At 35.7% G+C, this 21,418-nt stretch overlaps 2 protein-coding genes across 2 annotated transcripts; both read right to left on the reverse strand.

Moving 5' to 3' along the window:
* Nucleotides 1-4,793: 4,793 nt before the first annotated feature.
* Nucleotides 4,794-10,693, reverse strand: LOC101303722. The gene is made up of 5 exons (XM_004303122.1): nt 10,486-10,693; nt 6,883-7,058; nt 5,799-6,531; nt 5,460-5,629; nt 4,794-5,383 (listed from the first exon to the last, which is right to left on the reverse strand). The coding sequence occupies exons 2-5, from the start codon at nt 6,976-6,978 to the stop codon at nt 5,213-5,215; spliced, it is 1,170 nt and encodes a 389-aa protein (XP_004303170.1). The 5' UTR covers nt 6,979-7,058; nt 10,486-10,693; the 3' UTR covers nt 4,794-5,212.
* Nucleotides 10,694-11,065: 372 nt separating this feature from the next.
* LOC101304016 (uncharacterized protein At1g03900-like) lies at nt 11,066-14,840 on the reverse strand. Its single transcript, XM_004303123.1, has 8 exons — nt 14,547-14,840; nt 14,119-14,150; nt 13,673-13,773; nt 13,511-13,583; nt 13,344-13,375; nt 12,385-12,475; nt 11,643-11,754; nt 11,066-11,546 (listed from the first exon to the last, which is right to left on the reverse strand). The coding sequence occupies exons 1-8, from the start codon at nt 14,643-14,645 to the stop codon at nt 11,241-11,243; spliced, it is 846 nt and encodes a 281-aa protein (XP_004303171.1). The 5' UTR covers nt 14,646-14,840; the 3' UTR covers nt 11,066-11,240.
* Nucleotides 14,841-21,418: the final 6,578 nt, after the last annotated feature.

The raw sequence follows: 21,418 nt of genomic DNA on the forward strand, positions 1-21,418 counted from the left end.
TTAACTATGGCCACCAAATTTGAATAGGTGTTCTACTACATTTACATATGCCAATGTGTGAGTTGTCACACACTAGGCTACTAACTAATTTGTCACCAAGTTCCCTATGGACCTTATAAAAAGAGACTTATCTCTTTCTTAATTTCTCCTCAATTATCATAGTGATATGTAAGTTGCAGGCATATATCTATGAGTGGTAGTCTTCGGAATAATACATCAACCTTATATACACAGAGGTTTTAGAGAATTGAATTTTTCCGGCCAATTCTATGGCGGAGTTAGTTATAAAACGATTGATTGGGGGGAGATGCATTATGTGTTTTCATGTAATGAATGAAGCACCAGATGGACCAATATTAACAAACTTTAGAATAAATGGTTTAGCGTCCATGCATAGGTGTTCAATTAATAAAGTTTATAGGTCGATTATTTGGCATTTTCTTTTGATATGTGTTGAAACCCCCAGAGTCTAAGATTGTGATACATAATTGATCCATCACAACAATTGTTTGACAGGGACTTCGTAGAACTAGAAATTTAGATTGAGTCTCATTTGGATACTCAATTAGTCCACGTATTCTTTGTTTCTGTTTCATATAGGTATTTGAAAATAACAACAGGAGTTTATGAGATAGTGGTTTTCTAAGTGTTTATTAGCTGACCCAACATCGTTTGGTCTTGAACATAAGTCTCTCTTTGGAAGTGAGACATCGTGGGTTTTACTCACAGCAGACTAGCTGTAGCATATATATTAGTTGTTTATTTAACAAAAAGAATGTTGTTTTTTTTTTTTTTTTTTTTTTAGAAAATGCCACCATTAGTAACAAGAGGAGCAGGAAATATGACCTTTATTAGAGTTTCCCCACATGCTTGTATTTATTTTGGCATAAGATTACCACGTTAAGCAAGGACTTCTCTTCAACTTGTTGGTGACTACATGATTTCGTTACAATTAGTGGTACATGGCGACCTCTTTTTGTATTGAATTAGACGCCATATCATCATTCAATTAATTGAGATCCATACACACCGATAAAGTATTTCATATTTCATAACATGAAAAAGAAAAAAGTTCTAATGTTACAAAAATCCAGATTACAATTAATGTTGTGCTGTTAAGCCCGATATCATTTAGTCTAGTGACATCATCTCTCTTTTGTAAGTGGGATATCGTGAGTTCGACTCGTAATAAACTTGTTGTAACATTTCAATTGTTTATATAAAAAAAAATGTTGTGCTGATAAAATAAAAACTATCCTAATTAAATTGATCTCACCTGATGCTCATCATCTTATTGTAACATGCTGGTCGATCAAGGAGTTCATTTTCTTGTAATCTAATGTCAAGGTTCGAGACTAAACCACGTACTATCACCTATTTAATCGTCATTCTTTATCGATTTTGGATAAACTATGACTTTGTTAGTTAATAAGTGACCACGAAGCATCTGTTAGAGTTAGAAACTGAACTACGTAAGTACTACACAGATATTAATTGTTAATTCGTTGTAATTGTCTGCCGCTTTGTTGGCATGCATATATGTTTCGTGAGTTCGAGTGATCGATTAGACTTGAGACATGAAAGAAGACGATGGAAGTAGCAGCTAGCTAGATCGATCTGAATGAGATTAAGACTGGACGAATATGGATTTGTATTGATCGAGAAGAAGTGGCAGACAACATATGTTGCTTCGCTTTTATTTATCGTTCTCTTTTCATTTTGGCCCATATATGGACAACATGTGTAGTAGGGATGATGTTAGCGTATCACATACATACATGTGCATCCATCTGCTTAATTATTTCAAGTGTCAATTCCCAACCTAGCTAGCTCGATCACCTTAATCATTGTTCTTATTTAGTCCTTTAAAATGGTCATTTCGGAATCACGCAGTCTAATGTGGAATGCATATACTATTATCAGTATAATTATGTTTTATACAAAATGATCATCCTAGCAGTATTTGTACACACCAGATCGAGTACGTTGTAAAAGAACCCCCCAGCTAGCTAGAGTCATGAACAGAAGTATGACTGTGCCATTGATCATCTATATATGAAGTAGTCCTTGATATCTATTTCGAATACTTGCAATCATATATATATCACTCCGAAATATGAGGATAATATGTAGCATCAATGCATGGCAAAAGTAGTGGTGTACTTTAGAGTTAATTTGTCATATTGTTTCTGGTCTCGTGTTTCATATATATTGCGTACAGCTAGGGTTAATAAATTGGAGGGCCTGCCCTAATAGAAAATGCCATAAGAACTTAATTGACTTTGCTACAGATTTGTCTCCTTGTTCTTGGATGACTACTGTCCTAAAAGGACCTCCACCAGCAAAGTAGTGCAGAAGAAGAAGAAGAAGCAGAAGCAGAAGAAGAAGCAGGAGCAGTTCGCAGGTCGTCGTCGTCTTTCTTTTCTCTGTGGGGGGCTCCCCCTCTTCTGCTGTTGCACATGAACTTGTATATGATTGATTGATACTTCATCAACAACTTGCCCTTCTGTTCTGCCTCTGCATGCATCAGGTTAAACAAACAAACAAAATTGATTAACACAAATTATTGGCCGACTCCAGATTTGGTTTTACGTTTTTAATAATCTATTGTCAGTAGTCCTATGAAAGGCTTTGTTAATTAATCCAGAATTAGTTTTTAATATATAGGCCGGCAGTGAAATTAAAATAGCTGTTTGATTGTGAAACACGTGCAGATCGATCGATGATGCGGAATATATATGTTGTCTTTTCTGAGGGTAACTATTTCTGGGGACGTACGTAGTTGTCTCTGCGCTAGCTATGTATTCATCGAAGAATTAATGATTTGATTGGAGATTTGGAGCTAGGAGATCGATCTTTTGCAAAATCATAATATGACATCAAACCATGCATTTGGGTTTAGCATATTAGCCGCTCATTTTCAGTAACACAAGTATTTCTATGTCTGGATTTATGAAACAACAGTTTAATTAGCTAGGTTGCATGTTAAAAGTTTATTTCTCCATCTAAAGTTCGACAGTCATGTGACGGCTGAAGGACTGAACAGATCGTAACGATGGCAACTCATGAGACTATTCAAGTATGAATTCTCTATGCCCTAAGGTCAGGTAGCTAGCTAGCTAAAAATGACCGGCGATGCACGCGTGCGGATACGTACAAGTCTCTTTTAGCGATTTCTTCCGCCAATGACCGGCGGCGAGTAGCTAATCTCGTCTAATACTTTACTGAATTGTACGTTATTCAGACACACAAATTGAGCTGAGGGAAATGGCATTTAGGTTGCAGCATCTTCCGATCGATCGTTCTCAATATATAACAAATGTTGTCATTTTAAAACCGCCGATATAATCAAGGACGTCGATCATATACTAATATATATAGGTCACCATCCTCTTTACGACAAAAGTCGTTATAGCCACTTTAAGTACTTCACAAGCCAAATTGTGGTAATTGACCTAACTTTAAAGGAACCAAATGGATTTGATTCGCACAAGTTGATGCATCAATGGGGCTGTTTCTATAACTATGATTCAAAATTACGTAATTAATTAGACTAATGTCCAAAGATTCAATTATGGCACACACCCTCTTGTCATTGATTAGTCAGTTGAATTGGCTGCATTTACCTAACTTAATTGTGCTTTTCGGAAGCTGCATGTGTGCATGGCCGGTGTGCAAAATATTGAGCAGCCAATATTGATTGTGGATTACTTGATCAATTATTATGCTAAACCCTAAGAACATGAAATAAAGAAGCTACCTGAACCGTAATGAAGATCAAGGTGATTAATAGTGTATGACTTACCTTTTAATGCGGGCATTTTGCAGAATCGTTTACAAGATGATGAGCAACTATACAAGTCCTTCTTAGACATACCGCGCGAGCATGTATCGAAAGAAGCGCTAGAAGATTAGTGAGGTTTACCTGGAGGTAAATTTGATTGCTTAATGTCTCCGAGTCATTGTCCTCTTCTTTTAATTTGGCCCTCAGAAAATATTCCTCCCCATGGTAGTAGTTTATGTGAACTTTCTAAACCCTAAACCATCTTATGCTCAAGGGTCAGTTTCTCCTTTTGCTATTCTCTCTTAGTTTTCAATCGATCATACAAAAATCTAAAGTAAAAGAGAATATTAATAATATCATGTATTCATATATTTAACACATGAAGTTTATGTAATCTTGACTCTGCAATCATATTTCAGGAAGTTTCAACATTGTAATGGAGCAGATCAACCAGAATCTGTGAGCGAGCTTAGCTTAGGGGTTTAGGGTTTAAACCCTTAGCTTGCCAATAGGCAAACTCAAATTTGCAGAAGATCGAATCTATGTGGATAAGTCAAGATTTTTTCAGTATCAGAAAAATCATGGATCCAGGGGATTAGACGATAATTGGCCAATAGGGAAAGCAATAGGTAGATATGTTACAAATAAGTCTTAAACTAATTGCATTCGGACAACCAAAGATTACAACATTCGGTGGTTTGATCAATCATCTTGTACTAGTAGGGAAGTTAATTTTTCATCTTACTCTCACTTCTAGAATCTCAACAAAAAAATAAGTTTCATCTTTTATTGAAGAGATGAAGAAACCCTACATGTCTTGCCTTATCATGACTTTCTCAGATCTCCAACTAACTAACTGAGGTGCAGTTATTTGTACTCAAGGGAAGTAAAACAAAAAAAGCAAATAGGTGCGCGCATACAAAAGCAAGAACATTATGCGTGCATCCAGCCATGTAAACCTTACCTGAAAATGCCAGACATCAGTAGAAAACACAAGAAAAGGGTCATTCTCACCACCTGGAGCATTGAGCATTAGCTCATCAACCAGTTCGGAAGGCTCCAGATCTTCATTTCAGAAACTTAACATCTACAACAAATATCAGGAGAAAACAGTACCAATTGGAGAATAACAATAGTTTATCCGGTCATGGATACAAGCCAATTTATTTTTCATTCTGGGTACAATGTAGGTCTCATTTGGGTTGGCCAAGAGTTGTACTATAAATAACATTTTCAAGTACTTTATCTTAGACACAGAAACATGATTTTTAGTACTCCACAAATGAGCACAGTAGCACCAAGAGATTACATAATCATTGCCCACTTTTTCTCAAATTTTTCAGAATCTAGATATAACTTCGACATCACCATCATCAGCTATGGGATGCTGCAGTAAGTTGGACGCTTATTTACAATTTACAAGGGCGCCTAGAGAATTTCCCATTCAGATTCGCAAAAATCATGAGTTGGGGATTTCTTAGACTCTTCTCCACCTTCCAAAATTGACTTTGTATGATGTCCATGCCATAAAGCAAGCTGCTCGTATTCTTGCTTCCTTGCTGAACTCGTTCTCGAAGTGAAGGCTTTTGGAATTTTTTTCTAGAAAAAGTTTCTCAATTAAAGCCACTGGCAAAAGAGAAAAAAAAGAAAAAAAAAAAAAGAATACAGAGACTACCTTGTAAGGCTTATAGTTGGCTACCGTGTGATGAACAAAATGAAGGTCTTCACCACTCACCATCACACAAGTTTCCTCGAGCTTTGGCTTGTCAGATTGTTGAATGATTTCCGTACCATGTGTACCAATATTACTCTCAATTGCATCCATGCTGGGATTAATAGATCCACCTGCAAATGGTCAATCAGTAACTATGCAATTATGCATACACCAACATGCAAATAATCATGCCCACAAAAACCCCCCAAAAAACTGTGCAGGAAGCAAACCAGAAACAAATAGAGAACATACAAAAGAGTGCAGTAAAAGAATACAGTTTAAGAGTATCAAAGAAATCACCATTTAATTCTGTTGATAACCCACCAATTGATGAATCCAATAGCTCATTCCATCTTTTTCCATCAGAATTATCCAAAACGATCATATCAGATGACTGGCAGTTGACTGAGACATCATCACCTGTGCATTGGCTAGCATTTGCGACAACACAACTTTCACTCATGGAATCACATCTCATACCTTCGGGTGGTTTAGAAGGAGTTATAACTTCATCTGGTTGGTCACATGAAGTGTCACGGTCTTCATTTGAAAATTCACTGCATGATGATAGTGATTCTCTGCTGAAATCTTTTCCAACAGCAGTATTTGCCCCTGGCAGTCTGTCCTTGATTGGAGTTTCTCTGACAACAATTTTCTTATTACAACTTCTCACACCATGGTCTTGTCTGGAGCACGCTAATTTGGCACAATTGCCTGAGGATTTTGTGCAAGAATCATACACACGCTGTCTATGGAACAATCCTGTATGGTCCACATCCTTCAACACGGCAGAAATCACCTCTGAATCCCCTTTAACTTCTTCAACACCAGCCTTTACATGTTCTTTCTTTTTTCTGATCTTTGATTTAGAGTTATCAACATCTGAATAATGTTCAACAGGAAAACCACCGGCTGATACGTCATCTCGATCCAATGAAGAGTCACAGAGCAAATCTTGCATTACATCTGCATAAAACTTTTTAACACTCTCCCCAACAGTCTGTACCTGATCTTCAACAAATTTAACTGTGTCCTGTCCAAAAGTAAAAGAGCAAGACATAAAGTAAAGAACAAATATACTAGATGAACTTAGGAATGAAATGACAAGGGCACTGTCTCCAGGGTCCCTAAATTATCACATAAACCCAAATCAGACAGAGGGCATGTCAGGTACACTATATGTGTGATGAAAAGACGAGCACAAAGAACAACTCTGGCAAGAAAAAGAACATGCCATCAAGCACTAAGATAAGAATAAGGCAAAAAAAACCCAATATATTGCAGAAAATCAATAATCCAGTTTATGGCAACCATTTCACTGTGAACATTAATAATCCACAAAGGCATTTCATTGTGAAGATTAATAAAACCACAAAGGCCTTACCTCATACATATTTTCTTCTACCTCCAAGCACATAGATTCAAATTTCTCGTACACACACCCAACCCAGGTTATACCTTTGACATCCATAGTGATCATATATTAACTTGACAGAACAGGTGTGCGTCGTCTGCTACTTTGTAGTTTCAATAATCAGCTTTGCACCAATTGGTACGCATCTGCAAGAGATTATATAAAATTCAGAAGAAGCTCTTAACAACACATAAAAGTCTTTCTAATGCAGAGGGAAAAAACAAAGGAAATCCATAACATGACTGTTCAATGGTTTATAAGGTTTCTAGCTTTCGGTAAATGTGATTAGTATTCAAAAACAAATATCAACATGCCGTAGAGTGCAAAACTATCTGAAACAACTATGGCATGACTGTTCAATGGTTTATAAGGTTTCTAGCTTTCTAGACAGTTTTGCACTCTATGGCATGTTGATATTAGCAACAACTCTAGACAAGAGAACGGGTGCCGCTCCAATAATATGTGAAGAGGCTCGGGTTGTTGCTATTGGAAAGACATTCCTCAAAGTTGTTTCTTCATTTTCTCTTTGCCATTTTTGAGGAGTTGAATGTGGAAAGGGTGAGATATTGGGAACACCGTTGGATGCGGGCTACAGTCTTATACACTCTTTAGCCTAGGACCATTAAAGATACAACAATAACATTCCACTGCTACATTGTGGGTAAATACTTCTTCATATCCTTCAGTATAGATTTCGGGTTCCGAAAAAAAAATCTACACAATAGGTTTGAAAACTTACATCACTATTATAGGGTCCAGGAAAAAATCCTCTAGATCAATCCGATCCTGATGCTTCACTGCTCAGGGCTACATCTATTTGGTCAAAACTTTCCAAGAAGATTCGAGCTGACCTAGGTAAACCTATCAGAATACATTGCTATGTGAGGTTTAATAGTTTTGGGGAGAAGGAGAAGAAGTAATCTCAGGGAGATGTGCTACAATAAAGAGACTTTGAGTGGTTTGAGTGTTGAAAAATACGAGGATTTTGATTGTATGAAGCGAGAAGACTCAGAAGAGCTGGTTCATCTTTGAGAAAGGTCAGTTTTCAAAATTCTAAAATAGTTCTTTGATGAGGACATCATAGTCAAACCTTTCAAGGTTTATGAGCGAAACAAATGGAAGGAGAAAGCACCTAATCATTCTAGATAATTATTACACCTGGGAGGGAAACAAAGTCTGATTCCTGAAGTCTCTAAGCTGTTTGTGTCTTTTCATATTTCCATTTCAGTTTAGAAGTCTTAAGGTCTCTTTAAGTTAGTCTTAAATGCGTCAGTTTCAGGAGAGGGTCCTAATGAGTCTTTAATGCTTCAGTTTTAGAAGATTCTTTAAGAGTCTTTAGTGCAGTCCATTTGAGCTACCAGCTCAAGTATAAATAAGTGTAAGGGCTACCTAGGTATGCTATGCTATGTTATATGAATAAAATTATCAGAGTGTTTCTGAGTTTTCCTATGATGGGATTGGCGTGAAGCCTAGTTTTGGGTGAGAAACCTAGATTTGGTGAGAAACCAGGGAGTTATTCCCAAATCCAAGTGTTTTGTGTGTGTTTAAAGCCCCAAGCTTTAGAGCTTGTTGATCCTGGTATCTAAAGCAGTAGGTTTGCTGCATTATTCTTTTACAACTATTCTTCCAAAGTGATGCTGTGTTTCAGATCTTTTGTTTTGAGGTTTTTTTTCCTATAGGTGTGTTTGGTTTGTAAGAGTTCCTACTGGCAGTGATGCTTCTGTCATAGAACTCTTGTGGCCTCTGCTGTGTTGGGATGAAAGAGAAACAGATTTAATAAATGGTTTCAAGAAAAATATCAAGCAAGGCTTGTATTACCGACAGATTCTACTTCAAAAAGCAGACTGATTTCATACAGCGCAGTAATTCAAGCACCAAATATATCCTACCTTCAAAAATAAATGGAGTTTTGTCCCACTCCATTAAGATGGTGGTTGTAAACTTGTAATAGGTGTAATTATTTGATTTGTCATATGTGTAAGCCATATATATAAGATGAAGTTTTCTTTTTTATAGGAAAGTGAAACAACTAAAACAAACGACAAAGAAAATCATGTCACGCCTTCACCTTCCCCCTCACAGTCTCATCAATATCTCTTTGTTGTGAACTTCAGTTCTGTTTCTTCTGACATGTAAAAGCAGTACCTAGTATCTGCAGAGATTCCACGTTTCTTCTGACACATACTGTTATATCCTTTAATGGTACCACATCTTAGCTTCCAAAACTAATTTGCAAATTCCATCTAACTGTAATGTTTTATAAGCCAATTCCAAGAGAATAATGAAACACTTAATTTTTGGGTTTTACATATTAGATAAGAAGTAAAGTTTGTTTTATATCTTTCAGTTTCCTAAGATAGATAGTTATTATTGAACCTGGAAAATATCAAGTCTCTACCTTGCTGAACGCAAATAATCAAAATAAGTTTTATCATTTTGACTTCAACATCTGCGTGACTATCACCATGGATACCACAGATGCTAGTACTCCTCATCACCTAAGCCCTCATTACATCCATTGTGCAGTAGTAAAATCAACATCACCAACATCATGTCCACCTCCCATTCAACAAAGTAATACACAAACTGAGACTTCCACTACCAACATCCTCACAACCATTCATATCCCATATACACCTTCTTAATCCATGATCAATTATCAGTTTTTACACTGAAAACTTCAGGACTAGGTGACTAGCCATTCAACGTGCTTAATTTTCAATTCTAATTAAAAGGCACTATATCAAACAAGGACTATAGTCGGACATTATCTCTAGTGGTCTGATGGGTATTCAAGATGGTTGTCTCAGTGATTAGATTAAGTTTTTTATCTACGAGAATTATAACTAAATTTGCGTTACTATTTTAATTCCACATGGAAGACTAGCACGACATTAATATAACAGTGGACAAGTCTGATATTAAGTTCTTAACATGACTAGAAGTCTCAGCATCAAATAATTACTTGTCAAACAAAAGATGAGACCACACTATAGAAATAAACCAATTACATGAAATGATTGAAGCCTGTGTAGGAGGCAATAGGATAAACATTTCCTTTTACTTGTCGAGTTACTTTTAGTACCCATTAACAGCTGAATATAGTCAGCTTTTTCCAAAAAATCCAATCCACAAAACCAAAAGAACCCAAAGAAGAAACAATAAATACCTCAACTGATCACCATTTCCCGCTCATAATGCAGAAATTCACACAAAAATTAATAACCAGTATATTACCGAAATTCAAACATGCCTGATTTATATGATTATTTTCAGCTATATTCATATGTGAGAACCATACAGCTGTTACAGCTATAAGAAACCAATATCAATATCAAACCCAGTATCACACAGTGAGACCAAAAACATCAAACAAAACCGTAAGTTTGCAACAAGCTAATTACACATGTCAGATGAAATTTTACCCAGCTATTAAATGTGCAAAACGCATGCATGTTCAGGGAACAGAAAACCCTATTGACAATTTGAGAGGATGATAACTTTGAAGCTTTGATATATATATATATATATATATATATATATATATATGGAAATTGAAGCTTGAGAACTTACTTGGAGGAGAAAGATGGTTGGTACGCAGAAGCCAGACGGTTCGAATGAAACCCAATTCCAGTTTTGGTTTTGGTTTGCTTGTAAAGGTCCTACTGGTTTGGAAACAATATAGGACTAGCAAAAGAGACGGAACACAAAAGAAACATGAAATAGAGAGATGGAGGCACAAGAAACGTGAAGACTCCTTTCAGCCTTCTTTCCTTCCTTTGCTTACTATTTTGCCACGTGTTTTTTCACTCTTTTAAAATCCGAAACATATTCTATACATTTTTGTTTCTTAATTATTACCTTGCTTAATATCTTGTCCTTTTCTCTTAACTATAGAAATCCTGCAAAATGTTGTCACCCTACCCAATATTTTCTTCGACACGAATGATCATCTGGAATCCAAAAATCTTCTTTTTGGTCTAGGTGAATATGTTCATTTGAAATCCAAAAACTGTTGCAGAACCAGTATTCTGAGCAAGAAGAGCATTCCAATCATCGAATGGGGAGCAACTATGAAACCTCCATTGGAATTTGCACAACCAAGCCTTTTCTTTTATCTTCTGTGTCTACATAGTTACATGAATTATAACACATCTCAAGCATAGATCATCATGATTGGCAGAATGTTCTCAAGGTATACACAAAAGTTGGTATGTAACAAGATATACAGCAGATCCATTAAAACTTGAAACCCCATTCCATCTAGGGAATATACATTCAGGACAATTGAATATAAGCATATTCATCTAAGCATTTATAGTTTTATATTAAACGGCTGCCTGAAAATCCCCAAAGTCGTCATCTGGTATATCTTGTGTGCTTTGATTTGCGGTAACATTTGTTTCTTTTGAATCATCTGCCCCTGATTCTGGAAGTTTAGGAGCTCCATCGAGAGTCAGATTTGGTGGGCTTGAGGAAGACTGCAGGACATTCGTAGTAGGTGAGAGAGGTCCTGGAGGAGGTGGTGGAGGTTTGATACTGATTAAGGACTCTTTTTGGTTACTCTTTTTCCCGGTTGGTGAATTGCTTAGCCCATGCTCTGAGAGCCTGGACTTCACACCTTCCGAACTTTTCTGTTGAACAAAGAGATAAAAGTCAATCAAAGCACTCCCTCCAGTAAGTAACATGAATGTGAAAGATAGTTGACAAGAAAATGCAGATGCACTAACACTTTTTAATTGCAGTACAAGAGTCTCCCCCTCTTTTAAGCTGTAATCAACTGATGAAGTTTGCTGAAATTTCTGTTCCATCTCTTCTGCTGTTTTCTTCTTGTTTAGATATCTTCAAAGTAAATGTAAAAATAACATAAGCTCGAGTTACTTCTACGCATACAGTATCAAGCATTACAAATCAAATAACAAAACCTCTAATGTTGCAGAATAATATAACAGTCGAGAGAGGTTCTTTCTAAAGCCCTTGGAAATATCAATTTCAGTTATTTTTGCTGACTTGGGGAGATTGGATGATGGGATGGTGAATAGAGTCAGATTACAGGAAGATGTATTGGTTTAGTGAGCCGTCTTTTCAAACACAATTTCCCAGGTTTTTATCTTATCCTAGGACCACAATTCTGTCATATTTTCAAACTGCTCATATTCTTATACTGGGAGTGATTTCCATTTTTCTTTTGGATCTGGTTTTCAGAAGAAACTTGAATTACAAAGAGCTTTAAGAATTTTCAGTTTGCTGTCATCTACATTCTGTAATATCTTCCGACTATTCTTCGGGATCTAAAAATGACATGTTCTTCAATTTTCTGGTTCCTGTATTTAGAGAGTGTATCATGAGTGGACTACAGGTGTGTTTTTTTGTACTTTCCTATTTTTGTCTGATATAACATTCTTTATTCTACCACATGTAGAAAGAAGATGACCAGGAAAAAATTGTAAAAATTGTCAGTATAGAACAAACTTCATGTGATCATGCAGGGCTGCTTGGAAATCATAAGCTTCTGTTCTTTCTCGAAACCCTAAGCCAATGAAAGCATGCCGAAGTCGACCATCTGCATAAATTTGAGAGTAAGGATGACCGATATGAGCACTTAACAGGACCAAATAGTGAACAAAACAGTCTAGGAAGCTTTTACTTGCTACACCAGTCTGGCACAAGTTCTATTTTCTGAATGGAAACTAAACACTCTATAAAGGGTAAAATAATGCAAGTAAAAAAAAAAAAAAAATAGTGACATCACTGTGCAGAATATGTCGGGCATATATGGATAAGCACTGATAAACACAATTTAAAAATATGTTTTGAATATATTCTCTAATGTTCATCACATATTCATCTACACCTTTGTATGGACATCCTACTTTCTATCCGTCAAAAACCATCTGTAGAAAAATGGAAATACAACAGTTATCTTTCATTTTCCTATAGATATCCTAATTTTCCTATCCTCTTTTTTTTTTGATAAGATGACAATGTTATAGTAGCCAAATCTATGAATTCACAGTAACAAATCCAACAATTTAAAGAGGTAGACAGTCACATCTATGATATTAAACCAACATGCACAGATTAAAGGCTTCAAAATTTAAGCCCCCGTCTCATTTACAGGCATCGAATAAAACTTCAAAGCCTAGTACCCATGGGTTTCCATGTTTAGAAGGGATGAACATATTATTTCACACAAGTTTTGCTATACTGTTTAAAGTTTTTAACGACAGCTGGCTGGTTTCTCATGAATCATGGCATTTCCTGTCCTCTCTTCAATATATGTTATAAATCAATGGTAAGATGGACCAAGGGGAATGATCTACATGGCAATTGATAAATGGATAAGAGATAGAATCAAAAGAATATTTATATAAGGTGGCTAATAGAATTTGTAATAATAGAGATTTTAAAAGAAGAGGCCAACAGCTCACCAATGTTCTCCTCTACACGAAGAACAAAGTATCTGCAAATCAAAACATATGTCAACTTGTCAAACACCTTCGGAATGATAAATAAAATTCACATAAGTTCCAGGGCTTGATAAATTCAATCTACGTGACACAAATAGATTTGAGTTTTACGGAGAAATAGGACAGACCTGCTGCTATCAATTACGGGTTCCACTGGATGAGGCTCTCCTTTTCTTAAAAATGCCCGAGCATACAGTTCACCTATTAAGGATGTATCAGGTTATGGTCGAAAAATGAATGAAAAACATGTAACACAGTTCCATTTTATAGTAAATAATAAGTATTCTCACCAGTGTTCTTCTCTTCAAGCTTGATAATGCAATCTTCTCCTTTGCTAATGACTTTCAGTATTCCTTCCCAGACCCATTTGTTTACATCCCATTCATCAGCCCTGTAATAACCTTAATAGACTTAAAATTTGCCTCTAAAACATCCACCATAGAGATGCAAAAGTAGTCACAGAAACTGCCAATGGAACTATATGTTCTGTTTGTACATTCTATTACTCCAACTCAACCTCAGGAAACTTATTTCCAAATCAATTTCCAAGAACTCACACAATATAAAGCCTAATACTACAGTTTGTGGTGAGCAATATCTGGAGCAGAACCATTCAACCTTACAAATAAACTAATTTAACTGACGATAGTTAACGACATCTCATCATTCGAATTAAATATTTCTTTTAAATGTCTGATGCATATGAAATTTTCCATTTTGATGAGTTGAGCAAAACCTGTATGAAGCTGCACTTTTTCTCGGCGGTATCTGCATAAACAAAAACACGACCTTAGCTTGACATCACAAACAATTTTCCAAACATTAATTTGGTATGAACTACTCTAACTTTCCAAATCCTTATGTCACGCAAAACCATTCCTGATTTGTGTACATTGATATGCAGATCCACAACACCCACCTACTTAAGCCGAAAAGGTTTTTACTACAAATACTTCTACTAATCCATTCCACTATTACCCTAAACTTCTTAAGCTAACAATATTCACTCATCTATCATACCGCTCCTCAAATCAACAAGAAAATAAAAAATGCCAATACACTCCACCAATTTAACTGAATCATACATTATCAAAATCACAACCGAAAATAGAGCAACCGAAACGGAATGGAGCAGTGTATATTCGAGAATTGAGGTATTTATACCAAGTAGACGTAGCATTCAGGGACTTGAAAAAGCACGAGCTCCAGTGCCTCAGCTTCGGCGTCGTCCTGATCATTCAATGTCCTCCGCTCCTGCTCCATGATTGTGGATCAGTATCGACCCACTAAGCCCAAATGTGAATCCGAAACTGGGTTTTTGAGGGGGATTTGGTGAAGATCAATTAGGGTTTATTTTCAGATTTAACAAGAGATTGATAGCGCTGACGAGGCTTGTCTCTCTCTGCGTTTCTCTGTAAAAGAGACGCGGAGCTCTTTCTCAAGTGGCAAGTAGCCATCAGGACCGAGTGATCAGATGACTATTAATAATCAGATACGTCTGTGATTATTCATTTATTTGGTGGTGTTTAATCATGAAATGGGTATTTACTGACGGTTGTGATGAGGAGAAAGGTCCTTTTGGTGGACAGTCTAGACGAGGTCAACGTATGTTATTTGGTGGAGCTTTGCGTTTTTATTTTCTTTTGGGGACAAAATAGAGAGCTTGCTTGAATTTGAGGAAAGTATGGAAAGAAAAGTTGTTCTTTTTTGGAAAGAAAAGTTGTTCACTTCCTGTTTTTGGAAAAGCAAAAAAAAAAAAGTTTCTCTTAAATGAAGGGAAAATTTTTCTTTCCCTACATTTATTATTAACATTATAATATTTTATTATATTTTTTAACACTTTTCCTATAGTTTTCTTCCGTTACCAAACATCAGAATATAAGCTTCTCTGGAAATTTCATTTCTGTTTACTTTTTGGTCCTATGGGAGAGAGGAATGAACTACTTTCCTTTCCATCAACCAAACAAGGCTTAATTGCTACTCGGAATATCTGATGAAACTTTATCTAGGAAGGTCTCAAACTAGTCTTTTAAAAATTTCTTTTCTTTTCCGAATAGATTGTTTAATTTCATTTAAGATTTGTTTAGGACTCTTAGTAGGGATGACAACGGGGAGAGTAGGGTTAGGGGATCAAAAAACCATACACATATCATATTTCATTCCCAATCCCCATACCCGTCCTAATCCCCGTAATTGATAATGGGGATTCCCTGTCCCTGTCCCCGTCCCCGTCCCCGTCCCCGTCCCCGTCCCTTTGAGGATTACGTTCCCATACCCGTCCCGATCCCCATAAATAATTAGTTAATAAATTAATTTTTTAAAATTAAGAAATATAGAAATATGAAATTAGAATCAAATACAAAAATAAATAAGTTTTTTGATTCAATCTAACAAAAACGAATACAAATCTCGCTTAAAAAGAAAGTTTCTATAAATATTCATTATGAGAATCAGAAAAAAAAATATATTGCAAAAGATTTTTACATAAATATCTATTTATAAATTATATATATTAAAAATATATATATAATAACAGGGCCCTTCTAATGAAAGATCCCTATTTTTGTTCATTTCTAGAGATAAGTCCACACCATTAGATCTGTTTTTTAATGGGCTTGAATGATTGAGATTAAAACAAAAAACTTAACACTTATGTCAAACCTACACCGTTCAAGATTATTAAAAATAAATCCCTCATTTGGATGACGTAACGATCACCAAATTTTCTGAAAATTTGTATAAATGATCTACTCATATAGCCCAACGAACTGAACAGTGGAGATTTGATTTTGTGATCGAAAAGTTCATCAAATGATCTATCCCTAGAAATGAACAAAAAAAGGGATCCCTCATTGGAAGGGCCCTGTATATAATAATATTTCCAATCCTAAATGGGTGGGGATGGGGACGAATATTAAAATACTATACATGTCTAGTATCTGATTCAAGAATATTAATACTGGGGATCCCTATACCCGTTACCTGTTTATCCCCGTTCGGGTTAAATACCTATGGGTATCCTACCTGCTGGGGATTATTGTCATCCCTAACTCTTAGTAGTTTATATATATAAACACCAGTTACACGATGTATATTTCACTCAATCATAAAACAAAGATGTCTATATATTGATAATCCATTAAAATTGTGTTCTACATTTGACACAATACGTACGTAAATTACTAGATTCATATATCAATTTGGGAGAACCATATTTATAAGTGTTTTCCTTTTCCCTCCAATGTTGTTTGCTTATGTTAAATCCAACCCTCCTTTAAAAGCCGTTAGAAGAAATCTCAAATCATTCATCAAAGAGTGTGCACTAGGTTTGAGAAGCCTCTTACCTTTCTGAAATCCATTCCTTATATCAACTGCTCTACATCACAAATGCCGTGTTAGAAAGATTGAGACGTATTCTTTGACATCGTCTGCTTCTATTAATCTATGAGTCTTTCTTCAAGTTCAAAGAAGAATTAAGCACAACCACGGAAGACACATCAAGTAGAAGTGGCAAGAATACCAAAAATTAATGATTCTTAATATCTCGAGAGCCACGGCAGAGCTTCATGAGATGAGGACGGATGGGAACAAGTTTTTACCCTATCTATTATTTTTCTTCCCATCCTCCCTTCAATTTTTAACCCAAAAGAATGGTATTTGGATGTTTCATTCCCAGGTTGGTTCAATAGGGTTCATGAAGCCTGGAATTCATGGGTTGATGGCATGGCATTGCGGCACCCAAACCCGTGGTAGAATGCTGGTGTATATGAACCAATTTTGAGTTCAAAGTACCAAATAAACCGGGACAGTCGACCTGTGATTGAAAAACGAGTTATAACACTTGTAGTCTAGTGTAGGTGCTATATAAATCTGAAGTCAAATGATATTATGACACATAAAAAACAATAACATGTAATAACATCACAATTAACATATATTTATTATCTATTATATATTTTGCCATGAAAATCGAAACGTAAATATTTTGGAATGGATCCAACTATTTGTCACAATCATTCTCTAAAAAAATTATCCATTCATGATATTAGCCCGAGTGGTATAGGAAAAAAGGTGATAGATGAATCCAAAGTGATGTCTTCACTCCTTAATCTCAACATCCATGAATACCGATTAAGAAGATAAGAAAAATTATTTGAGCCATAGCAAACAAGCATTAAGAATATAAATAAAATTTTGAAAAGAATGTTTTTCAAATTAGAAAAAAAAAAAATGAAAAGATTATATTTCGATTACAAAACTGTGAAACATAGTTAAATATAACATCAAAATTATCCAAACCTCACCATTTCTTCTATTTTGATTGCTGGAATCCAGTAGTAGGTTTGGCCTTCAAGCCAAAGATTAAAATCTTCGTGCATTTGAATGAGAATATGTACTAATAGATCTAGAAACAAAAATGAAAGTGGAGATGCATAAGCTAGAGTTGCAAATGTAGCTAGATTTAGATTTGTAAGAGGGTGGCTGTTGTGAGAGTTGGATACCGAGCCAACATTTAAATACTAAAAGAGGAGAGAACATTTAGAGTTTGAAGGATATCCTTGTAATTAATATGAAAACATGTCAAAAAATCATGAGCATATCGCTTCGTGATTGTCTCTCCTTTTGCTTTCTAAGATAAGCACCCGTATTATTATCTCATTGAATTGATACCCTCTGTTAGGTTAAGTCCAAGTTTTGAATATTTACAATTTGGTAATTTTTTGAAGGTTAAAATGGTAAAATAGACATAACCTCTTGAAAACTGTCAGCCACATTTCATTTTCTCAATTATGGGTATGTGTTATCATGATACTTACCCTATCAAGCCCTTGGAGAGATTTGTATCATAATATGATTAATGTATGGTTAGAAATCGATGAACTAAATGCATTTTAAACCATTTTCATTTGAGGCCAGTACGCATTATGTTTTGAAAAATATTTGCTCAAGGGCCATATCAACAATATTGATGAGCGAGACTAATTGCGGGCAGGGATATGATATTTTATGATAAGCAAGATTAACACAATTCTTATGTTGTGAGGGTTAGTCAACCAATAATTTTTCACGGTCATTGTAACCTAGATGGTAAATGTGGTGAAACCGTATTGAACCAAATATATAATAGGAAGTTTAGTATGGATTTCAAATCCCAAGACGACTTGTTCACTTCAATTGTAAGCTTTATCATGTCCATAATAGGTGCGGGTTGTATTAGAAGATCTTGTTTGTCCTAAAAATGCCTCTGCTAAGGTTTCTCTCTGGCAACATCAAACTTCTTACCGGGGAGGATTTTTCTTCAGTCTTTGGCCAAACTGGGAAGGATGGAGGCGGAGGTCCCCTCTGTCAATAGGCTTTTAAACCTCTTGGCCTTTATCTCAGTTTACTTCTTTTAGTCTTGCTTTTTGGTAGATCTGTTTTAGTGAGGGATTCTAGCTCCACAGCAGTGGCTTCTTTGATACCTTATTTGGATGGCAAGGGTTCTAAATCAGGTTTCATTGGTGAAGGTGTTGGCCCTCCTAAAGGTAGTGACAACTTAAGTGGTGGCATGCTAGAATCATGGGTAGCTGGCGGAGGATTGGATCTGAAATCGCATCCTCCTTGTTTTGGATGCGAATGTGAAAGCCAAAGGTGTCAAAACTTTGCTTCATCATATAGTGGGGACTAGACCAGATTTGACCTTGAATGCCTGAAGTGGGATCAACAATGAAACTTGACGATTGTTTTACTGGGGTGGAGATCTATCTACTCCTGTGGTGAATCGAGGTTCTATAGTGATCGTCGGTAGAAGTAATGTTGTCATGGGTGATGAAGGTAGTTGCACTTTTAACAACAAACACAATACACAAAAGGTCGGCGAGGTAGGACGGTGACGTTATGGCTGGTCTCAGTGATGGAGTTGGCTATGGTGGATTTTGGCTGGTCGAGACTTGGCTGGGCTTGGCTCTCTACCAAATTTGAACAAGTTTGTTGGCTTATTTTGGAGTCAGGCTTACAACTCTTTGGTTTTGTGTTTCTTCACAATTGTAGGTTTGGCTAGACCGGATCTTTACGACCCATGGAACTGCTTAAATTTGAACGAGGGACAGTTTAAAACTTGGTGTGGTTGCTACCCTTTTTTATAACCAAAATATTAGTGAGCCAAGTATTATTTTAGAAAGATAAAGAAATTATTTTTTGCTAAACACATATAAGCTTTTAACGCAAGATTAATGAGAGTTAGTGATACTACTATCTAAATTGAAATTGAAAAGTTCAGGTGATCAATATTGAAGTTTAGATTCCCTATAAAAAAATTAAAATTTGAAGTTCATGTATCAATAATGTAACAGAGGATAACAAAAGGGTACCACTCCATAAGAACAGATTCACTAGGCACTCGAAATTCTCAAATTCCTGGACGTGGGGAAATAGAAAAGAAAGAGCAAACTTTCTTAGTTTAACGGAGGATAAGTTTGTGAACCATGAAGGAAAAGAAAATGATAGCATTTCAAAAGAGAACCGATACACAATTACAGTTCAAGTTGAAGAGAAACAAGAACAAAAAGTTTCAATTTCTTATAAAGCAAAACAAGAGCATGAAGAACAAGAACAAGTTGAGTTTACGTACAACTCCAGAATTTCGATGATCAGCTCGATAGAGAAAAGAACTAGCTTCGCACTCACAATATAGTACCGAGAAAAAGTAGATATAGGATGGAGAGCCATCAACTTTCCATGAGGCTACAAAGAGTAAAGAAACTCATTTGTGGATGATAGCAATATAGTAAGAAATTGAAGCCCTCCATAATACCAACACATGGGATCTTGTTCCACTACCACAAAACAAAGGATGAGGTCATCGACAACAAATGGGTTTACAAGCTCAAACAAGGTGGCAACAAGAGCGATCGATATCGTGCTAGATTGGTGCTGAAAGGATTCGCTCTCAGAGATCGAAGACATTAACTTCAACGAAATATTTTATCCTCTTGTTCGAATCACAATAGTTCGATGTGTGCTACATTTAACTTGTTCTTGGAGCAGCTGGATGTAGTAACTGTGTTTCTTCCTGGAGAACTTGAAGAAGAGAATCACATGCTCAAACCATATGGGTTAAGGAAAAAAAAAAAAAANTAAACTTTTTTTTTTTTTTTTTTGTTTGTGATAGTCAGAGCACTTTGCACTTGACAAAGGCAAAGAATCCAGAATTTAACCCGAAAGGCAAAGCTACTAGATATCATTTTGTTTGTGAGAATATTAGAAAAGTAAATCAATAATTGCTATATTCAATCAATATATATATATATATATATATGTGTGTGTAAATGAATCTCATGAACTTCAAATATCATAACAAAATAGGAAACAAAACTTTTACAACTAGTGATCGAGGCTAGAACTTGGCTCTATCTCCTAAAGATGAAATTGCCTTATTTTCGGTGCATGAAGGTGTTTTAGCAAACGTCTCCTAAGAGTACAACGATCAATCTCTCACTAGAAGAAGCACATCAATCCAGAGGATGGATGAACTCAGACTAAGTTTATTCTCTCTCAATCTTTTAAACTCTAATTTGAATGCAGAAAATCTTTTGAAGTTTTGATAAAGTCTCTAATGCAAAAGTTTTGTTTCAAAGTGATGGGATTGCTCTGTGTGTGTGTATATACATACATATATATATATAAAAGTCTGAACCATCTTATGTTATGACTTTTTTTTTAAGGTAAAATATATAATATCATTATTTATCCATAGCCATACAACACTTACATCAATTCTTGATTGACACCAAAATGCTCCAGTAATAAATAAATCAAAGCAATTGATGGGTACTCTCCTTAATTCCTATCGAGTTTAGCTCACTTATTATACCTACACAAGGAAACACTCAGCTCCCTACCTAATTCCTAAAAGATAGACCTAATCGCCTAAAAACCGTAATTGGTGTACAACTAAAAATATCAAAATTATATAGAAAACAAAGATTTTCTTTGTTAGGCAAGTTTAGGAAAGCTACCTTTTTCTTTGTTTGGCGGATGCACCTAATGCTTCTTGT

This window comes from Fragaria vesca, linkage group LG6 (assembly GCF_000184155.1).
Source record: "Fragaria vesca subsp. vesca linkage group LG6, FraVesHawaii_1.0, whole genome shotgun sequence".
In the NCBI taxonomy this organism is placed as follows: domain Eukaryota; kingdom Viridiplantae; phylum Streptophyta; class Magnoliopsida; order Rosales; family Rosaceae; genus Fragaria; species Fragaria vesca.